The 18,347-nt window shown below is 31.8% G+C and overlaps 1 protein-coding gene across 3 annotated transcripts; it reads right to left on the reverse strand.

Annotated features, from left to right (window-relative positions):
* Positions 1-2,708: 2,708 nt before the first annotated feature.
* LOC130935232 (myosin-6-like) lies at positions 2,709-15,662 on the reverse strand. 3 transcript variants are annotated; one of them, XM_057864874.1, is made up of 39 exons: positions 15,640-15,662; positions 13,537-13,719; positions 13,254-13,382; positions 13,011-13,154; positions 12,784-12,929; positions 12,541-12,697; positions 12,340-12,398; positions 12,090-12,249; positions 11,587-11,736; positions 11,353-11,489; positions 11,126-11,272; positions 10,899-11,000; positions 10,679-10,736; positions 10,445-10,546; positions 9,969-10,006; positions 9,745-9,871; positions 9,285-9,455; positions 9,075-9,206; positions 8,735-8,983; positions 8,243-8,420; positions 7,932-8,137; positions 7,625-7,744; positions 7,118-7,216; positions 6,709-6,921; positions 6,436-6,575; positions 6,211-6,325; positions 6,086-6,130; positions 5,921-6,001; positions 5,666-5,836; positions 5,005-5,160; positions 4,731-4,919; positions 4,426-4,554; positions 4,258-4,328; positions 4,036-4,135; positions 3,818-3,874; positions 3,669-3,725; positions 3,390-3,470; positions 3,220-3,302; positions 2,709-3,091 (listed from the first exon to the last, which is right to left on the reverse strand). In XM_057864874.1, exons 2-39 carry the CDS (start codon positions 13,537-13,539, stop codon positions 2,977-2,979), a joined length of 4,617 nt encoding a protein of 1,538 aa, XP_057720857.1. In that variant the 5' UTR covers positions 13,540-13,719; positions 15,640-15,662; the 3' UTR covers positions 2,709-2,976. The 3 variants fall into 3 exon arrangements, with proteins under 3 accessions (XP_057720857.1, XP_057720858.1, XP_057720856.1); XM_057864875.1 differs by lacking the exon at positions 15,640-15,662 and having other exon boundaries at positions 8,735-8,795; positions 8,874-8,983; positions 13,537-13,886; XM_057864873.1 differs by lacking the exon at positions 15,640-15,662 and having other exon boundaries at positions 13,537-13,886.
* Between the last annotated feature and the right edge of the window lie 2,685 nt (positions 15,663-18,347).

Here is an 18,347-nt window from a genome sequence, read left to right on the forward strand (position 1 = left end):
GGTCGTTTCTTTGGGCCATGGGCCATGTAAAAAAAAAAGATTTGATTTAAGTTTGAGGCTGACATCCAATTGGAGTTTTGTTTGAGTGGCTAAATATGTTGTCTTTTAATATATTGTATTTAAATTTAAATTTTGATGATAACCAATTAGTAAATAGAACCCTTAAATATGTCATATGTGTGTGAGTATGTAGTATATATAAGTGTATGATGCCTAAGGTTAGGAGTTGTTGAATCCATCCGACACAAAAAAAGTTTGAAGCATGCAGTAAAGAACTTCAAAAAATTGAAGCATATAATATTTACAAACTTAGAAGGCTCATTCCCAATTTATTTCATTAATTATCTAGTAAAATATAATCTTTTACTTTATACTTTTAAATGAGGTTAACATTTTATTTGGATAGATAATGAAAAATAGAAGGAAGAAAATAAAAAAAAATGAGTGAAAAGAAAAACAAGTAAAAATTGATTATTTTATGTGTTGTTTGGATAAAGAGAAAATAGATAGAAAGAAAATAGAAAAAAAAATTCTTTTGTTTAGATGAAAAAAATAAGAAAAAAAAATTATATTAATACTCTTAAGTCTTTTATTTTTTATTAATTAAAAGGTGAATTAGTAATTTTATTCTTGTTTACACATTTTTTCTTCATTTTCATCTCATCTTCGAGGCATACTATTTTTTTTCTTGCACCCCATTTTGCTTTCTTATCCAAACATCAGAAACTCATATTTCGATGAATTTTCTTTCTTCACATTTTTTTTCTTTTATATTCTCTTTATCCAAATCATGTGTAAGAAAAAATACGTGAAAAAAGATATTAAATGATAAAAAATTATATTTTACCTAATAATTAAAAAAAATTAAGAAGATCTACTCTCTTCTTTAATTCGTAATAAACTTTTTTGAATGGCTAAGTTTGTAACTTTATTGATATTTACAAAAGATAAGTGGTGACAAGAAATTTGATGATACACCTAAAAGATACATAAAAAGAGTAATGAAATTTGACTTTTTTGTTTTCTTTTTGCATTGTATGTCTTTTTTCTAAATAATGAAATTAACAAGAACGACAAAACAATAATGAAATATAAATAAGGAAGACAAAGACGACAAGAACATAAAAAATGACATAAGAGGCATTATAACTTCTTTTTAAGACATAAGAAGAACAAATAAGGATTAATCTAATATCTGAAATCTGATACCAAATGATACAAAATAAAGATAAACAAAAAGATATGAAATTATGAATTGAAATTGAATAAAAAATATATTGAAATTGAAATAGAAACAAAAATGACGGGTTGAAATTGAATACAAAGAGAAGCACTCAACTTTTTATCCAATTTCTTGATGTAACAAGAAAGGAACTCCCAAACTAACTTGCCTACACTATAGTTTGGGAATTAAATCGAATGAACACTCAATCTTCTACCTAATTCCTCAATGCAACAAGAGAGTGACTCATTCAACCTCACTTGTCCACACCATGATTTTATCACGAAACTAAAAAGTGTTTTGACACTCCTCTAATCTCTCTAGATATGAAGACTAAATAGTTTAAGAGGTATTTAAACCTTTTATTAAATTAAAATAAAGAAAATTCTAAACCCACAAATATAGATCTCAATTAAGTAACTAAATAAATAAAATTAAAATACATCAAATTAAACTAAATATTTTAAAATATAAACTGATAACTTTTCAATAATATTTGAACTTTTCATATCACAAATATTTGAAGCAAGTATCAATAATTTATGATAAAAATAAATGAGTGTTACTCGCATTGTTCAACCCGATTCGACATGTATTTTTGTGGATCGATCTGAGTTGGTGAGGTGATTGAGTTGAGTGGCTGGGTCATTGTGATTCACCCACTAGCTCGACCCAATCACCAGATAAATGATGTCACATTTGCATTTAGTTAGAACTTGGCTAAGACATTAGTTTTCACGTAAAAGTATAAGAAATATATGATTTTATTATAGGCAATATGGTGAAGAGTGAAGATTTACTTCTTTTAAAAAAAATCCAACAAAAAAATTTATCAAATGCAATGCACATATTGAAGAAATTCCCTTGTGTCATTTCTAGACAAAGCTTGCACTAACTATTCTAGTTCCTCTTGATTGACTTATCAAAATGCAAAGAACCAGGATATGCAACATCTGTGTCTCAATCAAATGATATGTATTTGGATTAGTTTAAGTGCCTATTACCAAAATTACATACTTATTTATCAGAACTGAGAAGGCCATGGACATAGGTACCAAGATACTTATTTGAACTGAATAACATTGTTGTTTTCTATTATGTCTTGTAAGTTTCTGTGACCTATTCATACTCTCTGCCATTTGCATCTTGCTCCTCTATTTTGAACTTGACACAAAGAAAAAACAACTATAGCAAAGTAAATGAATGATCAGATATGTTAGAAACAAGAGACTAAATTGGAAAAAGAATTTGTGTATTATTTTATTGAGTGTATTCAAGTTGTCTATTATGATACAATATAGAAGAGTATTTATAGGTACTAAGAGAATCATAACAATAAAGACGTAATATCCTATAATAAATATTCAGATATACTAAATAATACTAATTGATCCTAATTATATTTTAACAAGATAAATAAGGTGGGGAAAAAGAAGTTCAGCTGAAATAGAACCTATTCATTAACATATTTTTAAATTTTGTAACTTTACATAAGTAAAAAATTGGTTGGAAAGCATTTCAGATTTACCAAAAGAAACCAATTAAAGCTCCTTCACTAATCCTACCATATATTATATATCCCTGCCCCTAGAAATGCTGAAGATTTGAATTTTTACAATTGAATGCCAACCAAAGAATGAAAAGAATAAATTTACATGAGGGGCATGATGATACAGGGAATAAAAGAAAACATGGCATTTACAAAGGCACCAATGGCAAGGACCAACAACTAGAACCATTTGTGACTATGCCTACTACTCATTTAAAAATTGGAAGTCTGGATTCTCAAGAAGCTCGTCCGCCACTTTCATGTCTGAGAAATCCTTCTCTTGCAGTGATATAGACAGGTCATCCACTGAGAATGGAATGCTGTGAAAGAAAGTAAACATGTCACCATTTTGCCTAGTTAACATCTCAACTTTAGGCCAAAAAACTGAAAGATATGAGCCTGCTATACAAGTTTTCACTCAAAGTTCATGTTATGGAAGCAATCTAACCTGGAGCTATCATCCAACAAGAAAGAATCATTCTGAGCGTTATTGGAGTCCTCGACCATAAGCATCCTCATGCTCGAAAGGACCTGAAGAAAAATTGGCATTAATCGAATGCGTAAACTTCAGCTATGCCCCTGTCACTGAATTCAGATGCAATATAGATAGAGATTTACATCAGGAGATACGCTTCGAGTATTGTAGTTAGCATCCCAGTAAAGCGAGCATATTCTATACAGCTGCTGGATACTTAGGATCTGCCATAATAGTACCAAGAGTTGGTGGAAAAAGACATGAGAGAGACATACAGAAAATGAAAAGACATAGATGAAGAGATAAAAAGAAATAATGCTTTCATGATCATATGCATAAGCATAATCTCAAAGCGCCTTCATAACAAAAAGAAAAGGAGGAAAAAAAAGGCACTATGAAGATTGAAATGGATAACGACTTACAGGGCATAAATCATTAATGATTTCATCATAGGAAATCCTATACTTCTGATGAATTACCTGTATATTGAAAATGACAACGATTAAACTAAAACAAACAAAGATTTAACCAACAATGAAAAATGTCAGATTATCAAACAGCAAACAGTTACCAAGAATCCAACAGCCTGTCTTATGTGCTTGAGCTCATCCCAAGATGACCCTGCATACTGCACACCAAAGGAGATTAATTTAAGAGCTTTTTGGAAGATTTGTATGTTCCTAAAACTACGGAGAATGGCAAAGGTCATCATATTTCATTAAATTAATAAATTCCAATTGATATATGTACTAACTCAAAACTCATTACAGTCAAACAAAAACCAAATACCTCTTCCTTGGCCTGACAGCACCACAGTTCTAATTCAGCTAATCCAGCTTTCACATATTCCCCATTGCTGAACGTACAACAATCACGGCGCAGAAGAAGACTAGTAATAATATACAAAAACTTGTTAGCATTGCCACATTTTAAGATGAAAACATCATAATGAAGTAGGTTTCTTCTATGTTTAAATGATGTATGTGAAAAAAGGCGGGTAAATCTACTTACCTATTAAAGAGTTGGACATTAATATACGAGAATGTTTGACTGAAAATCTTTTGGATAAGAACTTGAGGCACCTAAAACCCACATCATGTTTCAGCATATTCAGAAATCGCATGGACAAGTTAATGGAGATATTGCTAAATATTCAGGAATTGGAAAGTTGCTTCTTACAAAGTTCTCTTTCAGAGTACATAGGAGGGTGTTGAGGGATTCAATAATAGTCAGCCAGTGAACCATAGGAGAATCTTTACCATAGGATCGACCAGAAGACCGTAACGTTGCTTTTGATGTTCTTGGTGCCTGCAAGGAAAAGAACCAAAAGCATACTTGACTAAAAGCAATAAAATGACTCGAATTTTTTTTATTTTGAGTTTACTTTTTAATGCTTCTAGAAAGTATATTAAGAATGAAGTATGTGGGGTCCAATGAATGAGTACTATATGGGATGAAACATAGTATTGGTTTAAAGCTTGCACCTGGATACATAATGCAAGCATTGGTGTTAACTCCTTCTTCAAGTTGTCCCGAATGATGCCATATATTTTCTCCAAATAGGCGGTGAGCTGTTGCTTGAAAAGTAAAGCCGGGTATTTAGCCTCTACCTTGCGTACAACCTCCGATGCAGGGGTGGCAAGGTTTGCAGAAGAAGGGGATGAGAGAAAACTCTGCAAGTATGCCATTAAGTACATAAGCGAATCTTATAGCTAAACAAAAAATTAGATTACTAAGAATATAAGGAAGATACTTTACCCTGGTCATTCTTCCAAAGAGGGATGTTGGATTAGGTGGTTTTTTAGCTGGGGTAGCAGTTGATGCACCATGAGATTTAAGGCTTTGTTCGAGTAAAAATAATAACGCAGAGGTATTAGACAACCAATAGGCCATAAGATTATTTCCATCTTCATCCTGTATGGTAGAAAAGAGAGTAAGGAAGAAGAAGATGAAACTTATTTTCAGCAAGTGCTTTCATAATACCATTTATTAAACCAGAAAAGTAGCATAAAGAGCCATAAAAGAATTCATTTTTCAACAAATACATGTATGAATGTCCATATCTTTAAAGAAGTGGATGGAGGGATAACTGGAACAACAAACCATGAAACTAACCAGTGCTAAATGTATTACTCATAACAGGAATAGTGTGATGTAGAAAATGCATCCTAGAAACAAGAATTAGACTAAAACACACCACCAGATCCACCATTAAATTATTCAGTACGTTGCGATTATGATGGTAAGTATATCCTTACTTTCTCACTGAAGAGAAGTTCACTTTAGAGGAAACTTACCCAACTAAGTAAATTAAAATGCAAGTTTGTCAAAGTCATTAAAGAGCTATGTCCAAACTTTTACTAAGCTTTACAGTATCATGTATTATAGAGCATACTTCAGAATTTAGTAATAAAGTTACCTCAATTGCAGAACCAATCATCTGGATAAGGCGATCAAATACATTAGTTCTTTCGGCTTCAAATGATTTCCAGTGTAGAAGACATTTGTAAATGGTAAAAGCAGCAATAGGCTTTTCATTATTGAAGCCAATATTTTTCATAACACAGTTGACAAGTAAATCAACATTCTCCTACAATGAAACAAGTTTAAAATTGAGAAAAGTACTCTCAATTGAGAACTAACAAAATTGAGTTTCAGATTTTCAAGCACATACATGTTGTCGTTCAATGTAAGACCTCCTCAATTTACTGTTAGAATCTGTACCAAATAGTTTCACAGGCGTAACACACATTTCCTGTAAAGAAAACTCATTTTAGATTCCACTAAACAGGCATACAGGATGGATCAGACATAAAGAGTAGCAAAAAAATGCACTTACAACAGCTTTATGCTCTTCAACGACATGGTGACCATTTTCCAGCTTCTGTAGATAAAAATGTCAATCTTCCAAAAGTGCACACACAGAGAAAGTGAGGAACTGCATAAGAAAGTAAGTAAAATGACCTCATCTATAGGTGTTGCGATGTGTTCTGCTATTGTTTTCACAGATGAGTTTAGCTGAGATTGTTTCTGAAGAATATGGTTTGCAGATTCGATATCTGAGAATTTCTCTTCAAGCCTATCAATATTAAAGGAAAAAATGGTCATCAATTCTGAGTATGTACGAAGACTGTTAAATTACGAAGCAAGTCATGATTCAAACGATATCAATTTAATCACAAACAAAACCTTTGCATAGCAGTCTTCAGCTGGATTACTTTCGATTCTGCATCCAAAGCTTGCTTCAACCTTTCTTCACCAATTCTGTTTGCCTCTTCATACCTTTTCTCTGTTTCATCAATTTTCTTTTCCAGTGAATTCACCAAGTTCTGTAACATAATCCAGGAAGCACTTAATTAATTATACGAAATGGAAACCTATCTTATGCAAAAGATGAGAATATTTCAAAATATATCAATAAGCCTTTCTTTCGAATATAGTGCCAACATCTAACAACCTTACCTTAAGTTTTTCATTTTCACTACTAAGCTTCTCCAACAAAGAGTGGTCAACAACTGGAACCTCCTGTATGACAGGTACAATCTCCATTGCTCTTTTTGCAGCCTCCTGCTCCTTTTCAAGAAGTACTTTAGTTTCTTTAAACTGAAGTTGCATCTCATCCAAAGCAGATTGTAATTTTTCATTTTCCCGTGTTTTCGCTTCTTCCATGTCAACCTATAATTGATATTGAAGATTTAAGAAACTTTGCAAGGAATGATGTAAATAGCACAGATGTGAAATACATCACTGTTACATTTGCCAGAAGATAAGGAGAGACAATCCATTTCTATCAGTTACACAAATCAAGTTTACTCAACTAAGAAAAGTTTGTAAACAAGTTTTGCTATTGAGCAAAAGCATAGTCATTTACCCTCAAACGTTTTTCCAGCTGCAACCTCAGTGTAAGGTCTTCAACTTGCTTTTCAAGCTTATTTTTAGCAGCTTGGAGAGCTCCTGTTTCTCTTGCAGCCTACAACAAACACAATGATAAGAAAATGGATAATAAATGCATATAGAAAGACAATGCTGAAGAGTAAAATTGTTCACGATCCGAATGTTGCCCACTGAAGTTGAGATTTCCAGATCTAAACCAATGAAGTTTTGGCAGTAGTACTACATTGATAATGGGTTAGCTTTGAAAGAGTGTTCATGAATAAGAACGAATACGTCGGGTTTTCTTCTCATAATTTCCGCAAAGTGATCAGAAGGTTAACCAGAAGTAAACCATAAGGATCAATGCTAAGCTATGATGAGATTCTTCCACTAACCTCAATGTCAATACAGCTTTGATTTGTTTAATTCTAAAATATTGAGGCCTAGGTAATCAAGACCTACAATTTTATTTTAACATATCTCATTGATGGATTCAAAGGATTACCATCTTGAGTTTTCGCAGTTCTCGCCTCGCCATTTTTCCTCTCCATGCACATTGTGTTGCAATTGCTGCCTTCTTTAATATCATAAAATCAAGTTGTGCCAAGTACTTCTTGCAATGGCTCTGGAATACACAAATTCATTAGAGTTTGGGGCGGGGACTATTTGAACCAAAATGAAAAAAAAAAAACAACAAAACAGAAAAATTAAGCAACAATAACCGTTGTATGGAATTCGAATATTTGAAAAATATGAATAGTAGAACTGTTAAACATATTTTTATAATGATGGATTTTAAAAATATTCCCTACCTGAATGATAATCGCTGCTCTAGTACGCCTTCTAAAGCATAGCTCACAACGAGCAGCCATTACCCGCAATCCAGTCTGAATACAGACAGCAGACATATATAATTCTTCGTATGCCTTCTTAGCGTTATACATGCGGAAATATCTCTGAATCACCAAACTAGAAGCCTGCTGCCGCATTCCCTCGTAAACATGCCGAGAAAGTTGTCCTGCAGTCAGTATAAAGAAACTTGTCAGAATGATCAGACTTTCACAAGGTTTTCACCAAATCCATACAGCGAGCTAATATTTGAAGAAGCAAATCTAGCAGAGACCTCTGCATGCGGCTTGTATCTGCACTGCAGACAAACGAAGGGAGACAAAACTCTGGCGAGCCAAATAAGAGCGGATTTTCCGCTGAATAATGCTTGCTGAGCGTCCTAAGATCTCACTTCTGCGGGTGTCTAATTCTGCTATTTGACCAGCTCGAAGAAAAACCTTTGTTTTACCAATCTACAGCAATAAATATATCTGCTATAGTTAGTTGCATAGAATAAGCCTTATGTTGCCACTCTAAACAAACTGATGTGATGTTAAACATCATAGCATAGAGTTTTTCAAATACAAAGACACTGGAGAAAGAGTACTTAGAAGAATATATAGTTAAGGGATCTTTTGAGGAATCAAGGATTAACCAATAACCATGTAATTATCCAAGTTATTCTTATTTAGTAGACTGTTCTTTGTGCCCCACTACCCAAACAAACTTATCCCTACGTCCACGAATCAAACTATAATATAAAACAGGATAACATAGCAGTGGTTACCTGATAGCCTTCAAGTCCAACATTCTCCAGAATCCTCTTGCAAGCTTGAACTTCATCAGAGCTGATAACGAAAACATGAGATAAGTGGTCATTTTTAGAATATGACATGCATGATAAGGAAGATGAACAACTTAGATACCTTCCGACCAAAGCATCAGGTGCAAGAAGGCCAAATCGATCCACAAATTCATCAAAGGTTTTCCGAGTGGGATACCCAGCACAGCTAATCCTAATTGCCTCCATAACTCCCTACAACCATACATACTATTTAATAAGCATAAACTCATTAATCTCAGGTTAACCATCAATTAAACCATTGAAAAAATGCTAGCAGTCTTACCCCACAACGGAGTTGCAGCAAGACATTTTTATTCTCAAAAATTGCTGGCTTGAGAAAATTATTGGGTTTCACACAACGGATGTAATGTGGCTCAGTGGAACTGAGAGTTTCAAGCAAGGATTGCAATTGTTGCTGCAGGACATATGATAGTCAATACCACAAAGATTAAGCAAGTCAAATAAGTTCTGTCCAACAAGGGAAAAAACTAACCTTAAATCGTGAACCAATTGAAGAGAACTTTGATTGTTTGGATGATTCTTCAGGAGAAGGTGGAAACAAACCCGATACAAAGGGGCATTTAGAAGCATAAAGAAGTGCTTGGTGTTCAGCTACAACATAATCTTTGTTCTTGTCGAGGAATAAATCAGTTTGATAAGTGACCTAAAATTGACACAGATTAATTGCAAATGTTCCAAAGAAGAAACAGAAGACATGTAGCATTATGGCTTTATATTATACCATATGTGTGTTCTATTTATGATATGAATTTAATTTGTATGCATCATCAGTGTGAAAAAGTTATTCACAAACATCCAATCATTGAATGACAATGTAAAACTTTTTTATATTGATGGTGCATAGCAATTAAACTTTTATGGTCTGATATCTGCTGAACCCCCCCCCCCCCCCCCAAAAAAACAAAGAAACCCCAAAAAAGAGCTCAACTTACATCACCGGCATAATGGCAAATAGTGAAGTCACTAAGTGATAACTTGGGCTTGCTAAACCTTTTATGGTTTTTGAAGGTCTGATACAGCTTTTGAGCAAAAGTTTCATGTGTTGATCTAGGAAACATGCTGCATCACACACACACACACACACACAGAGTGATGCAGAGCTATCAGAGCATGAACAGAAATACTTTAAGAAATAATTAATTTTAAAAGTACTTACCAAGCTTCATCCAAAAGAGCAATAATGCCACCAGGTTTCTGAAAACGAATGCATAAAAATTATTTTAAAAGAAATACAAGCACAATTGCATCATTTGTATGCTAATAAGAATAATGACAATGGAAGTAGTTCAACATTTTATTTCACTCTTTAAGGGGAGGGAGATAAGAGTAAATATGTGTACGTATGTTCACATAGAAATTCATTTCATGATAATCAAATCCAGTAATATAATTTTTCCCCCTCTTTTGAGAAAAGGCTGTTGATACAACCTTGTCTCCAGATTGATAAAAATGTTACTGATTACTAAGTTTCCATTCCTTTAGCTACTGGGGAAAAAAAGGAAGTCCATTTCATGTCTCTTGTTTGATTTCAAGAAAATAGTCAAGCACCTTATTTAACACATTAAGATCATATACCAAAATGCATGCTATAAGAGACAATCAACGTTAAGAATTACGAATAAAACTATGAACCTTTTCAATGAGATCTAGAATATCTTGATTGTCAACAAATTCAATGTAACTCCAATCGATCTCCTCCTTCTTGTACTCTTCCTGCTCCATTTTGAAAACATGCTGGAGAACAAATATTTTAGATCATGAGTACATGTTTAAATTGAAAAAGAAGTAATGGTGTTTATCTTTCAACTATACAAGCAAGATACACCAGCAATTATAAACAAAATAATATCTCTATAACAAACAAACCTGATTAAAATGTTGCTGAAGCTTTTCATTGGTCAAATTAATACAAAATTGCTCAAAACTGCAAAGTACATAAATAATATACCAAATCAACAATGCCACCTTTGCAGATGATAGAACTGCAACTTGACTGGTAGTAACGAGTGAACACAAGCAATGGCATTTCAATAAAATGTATTTAGTAGGAAACAAAACAAAACAAAGGTTGTAGGAGTTAACACACCTGTTGATATTGAAACTCTCAAAACCATAAATATCAAGCACACCAATTAAGGATTTTGAGTCAGTATCTTGTCCAATTGAACTATTAATCTTGTCAACCAACCTAAAAGAGCATGAGAGAAAATTACAGAAATAGAGATTAATACTTGGATCAATTTGATCAAATTTTCCAAAGTGTAACCAAGGTTCAAATAAATACATTTTCATGCAATCTGCTTATAGGCTTACCAGTCAAACAACCTTGCATAAACGATCTTAGCCAAAGCATCTCGGCTGAGTGCAGCAGCTTCTGGATCCAGCCATTTTGTAATTGTTTCATCACGAGTAACAATTACTCGTTTGCAAAGAGAATCTTCAAGTGCCTTAGCATCACACCTGAATTAAATTATCAGCCAAGGTTGACAAGATATGAAATGCAAACCTTTAGTCGATGCAACAGTGCAATATTTGCTCACATGAAAAGCTCAGCTGCAGTCTGTAGATGGAACCGAGATTTCTCATCTTTTGGAGCAGATGAATCTATCTCCTTCCCTTTCATGAACTCAATGTTGCCAAGATGCAAAATTGCAGCAACAACTCGAAATATTGCATCCTGAAGAATGACAGGAAAATGGAAAGGCAAAGCATTGAAGCACAGGTCAAGATTTAAGAATCTAATCATGAATTTAAAGAAACTTCCTATAAAATACCTGCTCCTCAAAACTCATTCCAACAACATCCATTGCTCTCCTTGTAGCTATATATTCTTTATGTTCGTCAATCCCTTCTAACTCATAGCAATTTGATTGATTCAGATAATGAAATGTTTTTGGATGTCCTAACTTGTACTTCATAATCTCCTGTCAAAACAAAGTCCTATCATGCTAAATTTCTGTTACCCCATTCAAATTATCAGCTAGAGCTAATAGCAAGACCAATAATGAATAATGACATGCTCTAAGCTTCTAAGCACTGAAAAAAAGACCACAATGAATAACAACCGCATGCATTACCATAATTAAGCAAAAGGGCATAATGTACGACGAACACTGTATACCTAACAAGAAGACAATGATAGGAAAAGGAAATGATCTCTTATTCTCTATCAAACACTCTAGAGGTCCTATGTCAGGGATTTTTGTTTAATTATCAGTCACTCAAATGTGTGATTTCATCCAGAAACAAATTAGTGCAAGAAAAAGAATCCCACTACCTCCTGCGGTGCAGCGCAGAGCATGTAGAAACAGTGATAATTCCTCTCTGGGTCTGATAGCTGACAAACACGCGATCTTTCCAGCAGATATGTTCTGATAGCAGCTCCTGAAATTCTTCCCCTCTGATCAAATTGAATCTCCACAAACTTACCAAAACGACTGCAGAAGTCACAACTTATAGTAAGACAGCATGGCATAAAAATAATGCTATATAACTAAATAAGAAGAAAACTTACTATTATTTCCCACCTTGAATTATTATTCCTAACCGTCTTTGCATTCCCAAAGGCTTCAAGAACAGGATTGGACTATAAATCACAAAAAAGCAAAAATGTTCATGTTTATATAATTTTTATGGAAACTAGGTACTAGAAATGATTAACAAAGAAATAAATTTATGGCATTCAAATGAGCTTGCGAAACTAAACTCATGAAGTTTGATTCTCTTACCTCCAAGACTTTTTGCTCAACAGTTCTACCTTCAGCAGCAGCTCTCCCTCCCATGTAGGCAAGATACCGCATGAGCAACTTAGTACTTTCTGTTTTACCAGCTCCGCTTTCACCGCTGACTAATATTGACTGGCTGATTCCCTCATTTATCATAAGCCTTTTGTACCACAATAATGTATATGGTCAGACTTATAAAGTAGTAGTAGTAGTATACGCCATTTACAGTGCAGCAAAGAAGATTACCTATATGCAGCATCTGCAACGGCAAAGGGATGTGGACTTAGCTCACCAAATACTGCTCCTTTATATTGTGCCATCATATGACTATCATATAAATGAGGAAGCTTTACGAAAGGGTTCACCGCAATCAATATATCTCCAGTGTAAGTCTGGAAGCAAAGTATTTGACTAATTAGCATAATATTCCACATTTCCAACCATACAACATCATCAAAATATGAAATACATACGTAAATTTCATTGATATCATATCTTGATCTCAGATTTTCTAGTACACCAGGTTCGTGTAGGTATGCAAGCTTTGTCATATCGTCTACTCCACTTGGCGGAACTTCAGTGTCTTTATGATAAATACAGGACACTTTAACAACAACCTGAATTTCAAGGCAAAATTAAAGGGAAATTCCAAAATTTGAGTTAGCATTACACCCAATAAAGCATGGGCATATTGCAATACAAGAAAGGACCCTCACCGTCTTCCCTGAAGTGCAAGAGACTTTAACTTCTTCTCCATTAACCTCCAAGACTTCACCATCTATCCATGCTACTTCAGAATCCTCAACCCAAACATGGGACCCAACTATAGGAGTGGTAGCAGCAACCTACAGTGCACAAAGTGTCCAACTTTACTTAACTAATCATAGTACAATTCATTTGCCCCTCTAAATAAATTTATGCATAATCAAGCAACTAAAACAAAAGGCATTCACAGAACAGACTTGGAATTGACGAGAAAAGACCAAGAAAAATAGATACCATTTTGAGAATGGGGATGGGATCAAGAACTGAGCTTGCAACTGGATCTACGTGCAATGCATCAAAGGGCAACTCCACCACTGAAAAAAGAAGAGTCTTGGCACTGCCCCTCCACGTTTCAAAGCACAACGTTCACAAATGTGTGCTCCAAATGGTGAAGAAAACCAAACGGTGCCTATGAAACTGATTAAAAAAGGAAAAAAAGAAGGAGATAAAAACGCTTCAAGAAGACCACAAGTGTTGGAGATGGGATTAAGCGCTCTCTGCTTCTGCAATGGGGTTTATGTTTATTACTCTCTTTTGGTTTCCAAGTCTACAAGTTGTTATGGTGTGTTTCAGTTCAGCTGCTGCTTCTTTTTCGCATTTTTCACCCTTCTTTTCCATACTCGGATCATGTTCATTTTTGTCAAAAAAGAATATTTGTGAATGTTGTATATAAAAAATTATACTTCATAATATTATCTGAGAGAGGAAAAAAATTGAAAAATCTATTTCTGAAGTAAATAGTTAACTACTTAATTAACTAAAGTGAAATGTTAAAAATCATTGACTCAATAGATAAGAAATGATTTTTTAGACATGATTACATAAATATAACACAAAAATAAATGGACTTGGAAATTTATTTATCTATTGTACAAAGAAGCAAACTCAAGAAAGGCAAGAAAACAAAGGTGAAAATAAAAAAAAAATTATTTCTTAAAAATAAAGACAAAAAGTATTTTATCTATGTAAGTAATATATATTTTCTAATTCAAAGATATAATATGAATATAATTAGGGGTATTTATGGTCGGACTGAGTTTTTAAACAGATCATAAAAATTATTGGGTCTATTTTAATTCCACCCGAAATCAATCGAGTTAAACTGGATCATTTTATATAAAATTAGTATATATAAATTTGTAAATTTTATATATTAAAGAAATAAAATTTTACATTAAAAATTAAACTTAACAAATGTTATAACATATTTATATTAAAATAAATTATTTTAAAGCAAAAATAATATTGTATAATATAAAAAATATTAATTAAAGTATAAAAGTATAATATGATATTATTAATTTCACTAAAATATATTTTTTATTGTAAAAAATAACTTTGGATTGGGTGGAGTGACTCGAAGCATAAACGAATCCGACACAAAAATAACATCGAATATAAATGATAAATTTAAACCCAACAAAATATATCTCAAATTCGAATTGAAAAGTTTCGAATCGGAGCTTGAACACTCCTAAATACAATCATATATATTAACACATAGTAGTTGATATTCTAATTCTAAAAATCATACCGTGTCTGACAGTTTGACTCGATTAACCGAAAATTAATTATTAGATTAGTTTGGTTTAAAATTAAAAATTTTTTACAAAATAGGTCAAAAATTAAAAATCAATTAAAAAAATAGTCAATCAATACAATTTTTTAGTTATTAATCGATTTAAAATATTAAACACAAAAAATTATATATTTTATATATAAATATATTATTTTATTATATCTAATTTAACTCTAATTAAATCTTGATTAAAATTTTAAATTTTAAAATATTTAACTATACTAATTCGTAATCGTTTCGATTTTCAAAACTTTAGTTGATACTTTTTTTTTGTAATGAGTGTTCAAGATTTGAGTTCTTGAATGTAAAATAATTAATATATCAAAACTTGTTATACTCAAATATAATTACCTATATATTAAGAATATATGTAAAAAAAAATTATTAGATAACATTATATGTATATATTAAATTATTTCATTTGATTTCATACTATTCAATGTATTATTGTATTTAGTAAATATAAAATTTAAAAGATTATCACAATTTCTTAATTTTAATGAAAATAAAAAAATAAATACAAGATTTTTTTATTAGAGAATCATTTTTCTGCAGACTAAAATGACATTCTAAAGAGGATTAAGTACTTTTTTTTATCTTTAAGATCTTGAGTCAAAATTAAAATTGTTCTTAATTTTTTTTAATTAAAATTATACTCAATGTTATAAAACGTTATAAAATCATTCTTTTGTCTATGAATAATATTTTTTAGACAATTTTATCCTTAAATAAAAAAATATTTAAAAACTGGGTTTTACCAGATCCATTCCCCTCTCTATGCCACACTCCCTCACTTCCTTCAGAAGCTCCAAACTCTTCCCTTAGCTACGGCACCTCACGCTACGGTTACCACCAGCACCACGACAACGATGACGAAGGATCCAGCTCCGCTGCAACTTCGACAGGGAGAACCAGACAAAACAGAAAACAGAGAAGCTCGTGGATCTGCTGAATGAGGCAGAGGCGAAGAAGAAGGAAGAGGTGCTAGTGAAGCTGAAGCGAGTGGTGAAGGACCTAAAGCAGGGAGTGGACTTGGCGATTTATAATTTTCTAGGTGTTTTAAAGTTTTTGCCAAATCTTCAATCATACTCTCAACACACTAAACCTTAAAATCGTACTTTCATAATAGCGAGAAACGGCATCACCGACCCTCTACTCCCTCTATCCTCCTCTTCTAACTACATAATCCTCAACCTCTCCGAATCCCAATTCTCCCAACCCATTTCAGTTCATCAGATGCTCCAAATCCCTGATCGTTTCTCTAACTTCAACTGTAGACTCCTTTCGAAATGGCACACAGAACGTGAAGGGAGTGTACAAGTGAGTGAAAATCCTTGCCTTTGGCGCTGGTTCGAGTGGTGGTGTTCCGTGTTCGGAGCGTGCTTGATAGTAGGATACTTGACAACAAAATTATTTTGCTATTTTAAAGGGTTTTGGGTTCATCTTTTTCAGGTCATTAATTGGAATTTGATTATGGTAACTTTTGTTAATACCTATTGAATTATTGGTTGTGTGTGGGTTGTGTATTTTCAATTTGATGATTTACATTTTTCATTTTTTTATGGTTTTTTTAAACTCTTGTTTGAATATAATTTGTTCAGAATTTCCTGTCTTTGCTACATAATTAGGAGAGTGTATGGAAGACAGATGGTGTTTTTACTGAAGAGAGTGATAGGGATGGAGAGATGAAGAAGAGTATTTTAGTCTAAAAAATAGAAAAAATGTTTTTATAATATTTTATAACGTTTGGAATGATATTAATAAAAGAAAAAAGTTGATATTAATTTTAATTTTGACCCAAAACGTTAAAAATAAAAAAAGTATTTAATTCTTTCAAAAACAGAATTTCATATGTCTGGTAATAACTAATGGCAAATTCTTTTGATCTATAAATTTAGTATTGAATTTGTCGAACTTGTCTTTTATAATAAGTATTAAATATTTAAAAATTATTTATTTTTATATTTTTAAAATTAAATATTAAATTTTATCTCTTTTTAAGTATCATATAGCAAACACTATAACTGTTAACTACTAAGTAAAAAAGATATTAAGGTTAAGAGATGAGGCTATATGGTGCTACTTAAAATGAAAAAAATGTTCCCTTAAAAAACCAAAAGATTGGAGGCGCTAAACTTGCGGCTACAAGGGTAGGTCAGGTAACATCTTGATGATGCCATGCTGGTCCCATATTTCTATCTCTCTCTTCTAATTTGTCGTTTTTGTTATACCATATATTAATTAAAAAAAAGTATGAAATTTTTAAATATTAGTTTAAGAAGATAATGACATATAGTACAATTGGTCTTAAGGCGCTAAACATAAACACAAGTCCCACCCTTAAACATAGATCAAGATTCTCTTCATGACAGACAGGGTGATATGTCCTTATTATAATTTCGAAAAATTTTAAAAATAACAAAACTAATTTGATTTTCTACATATTTTTTATGTTTGTCTAAAAATATTCGAATTGGAACATATAATGAGATTGAATTTTTTCAATTTAGGTTCAGTTTTGAAAAATTCGTGCCAACCTTAAAGATGTAATTCAAAGATTGGTAATATATTTAAATTTTCTTCTCTTAAACTTTTTGTATTAAAAATAATTTTATAACATATTGTGATTTTTTTCAGAAACTACCAACTTTCTGGTGCATTAATTCAATGCCATAGAGGAGAATACAAGTCAATTTAATTTGACAATTTTAACAAGAAGATAGTCTGAATTTGTACGGATTCTAAGTGTTCGATCTTATGATGTTATTTCGGTTAGTTGTTACAAGAATGACTCTAATCTATACGTATCTAAGGATTAGAATAGATTAAATATTATTTAAATAATTTAGTTCTAATATTGGTAATTGATTAAATTTGTTTTAGAGAAATTTAAATTGTTGTCTCAATTTATATATTATAACTATTCTTTTTGAATATGTTATTTTTAAATTTTTTAATATGATTTTTTTTATTTTTAAGTTTGTTTTCTTTTTTGGATATATGTATCACTTTTTTTTGTATTATTTCAGATTCGTAATGCAATTATTAAAAGAAATAATTCATCAATAAATTAGAATGATTAAAAGTTTAATTATATTGTGTAGACACAAGATTGATTAATTAAGATTAAGGCGTGAAAAAGGAAAAAGAGTCACAATACGTGGTTTTGCTTTCTTACTAATATATAAAAATACGTGAAAAAAATATCACCATTTAAAAAAAATGTTAATCATGCATATGAAAAGGAATTGGAGAATATGCATGGATATAAAAAATAAAAAATTATTACTGGATTGTAGAATAAAAAATAATCATATATATATATATATATATATATATATATATAATCATAACAAAAAAATAATTAATATATGTGACTTAAATTTTTATATGTAAAATTAATATATACATATATAGAATTATATAGATAAATAAAAAAATTATTATAATTTATGAAAATTACACA

Source organism: Arachis stenosperma, chromosome 6 (assembly GCF_014773155.1).
Source record: "Arachis stenosperma cultivar V10309 chromosome 6, arast.V10309.gnm1.PFL2, whole genome shotgun sequence".
NCBI lineage: Eukaryota > Viridiplantae > Streptophyta > Magnoliopsida > Fabales > Fabaceae > Arachis > Arachis stenosperma.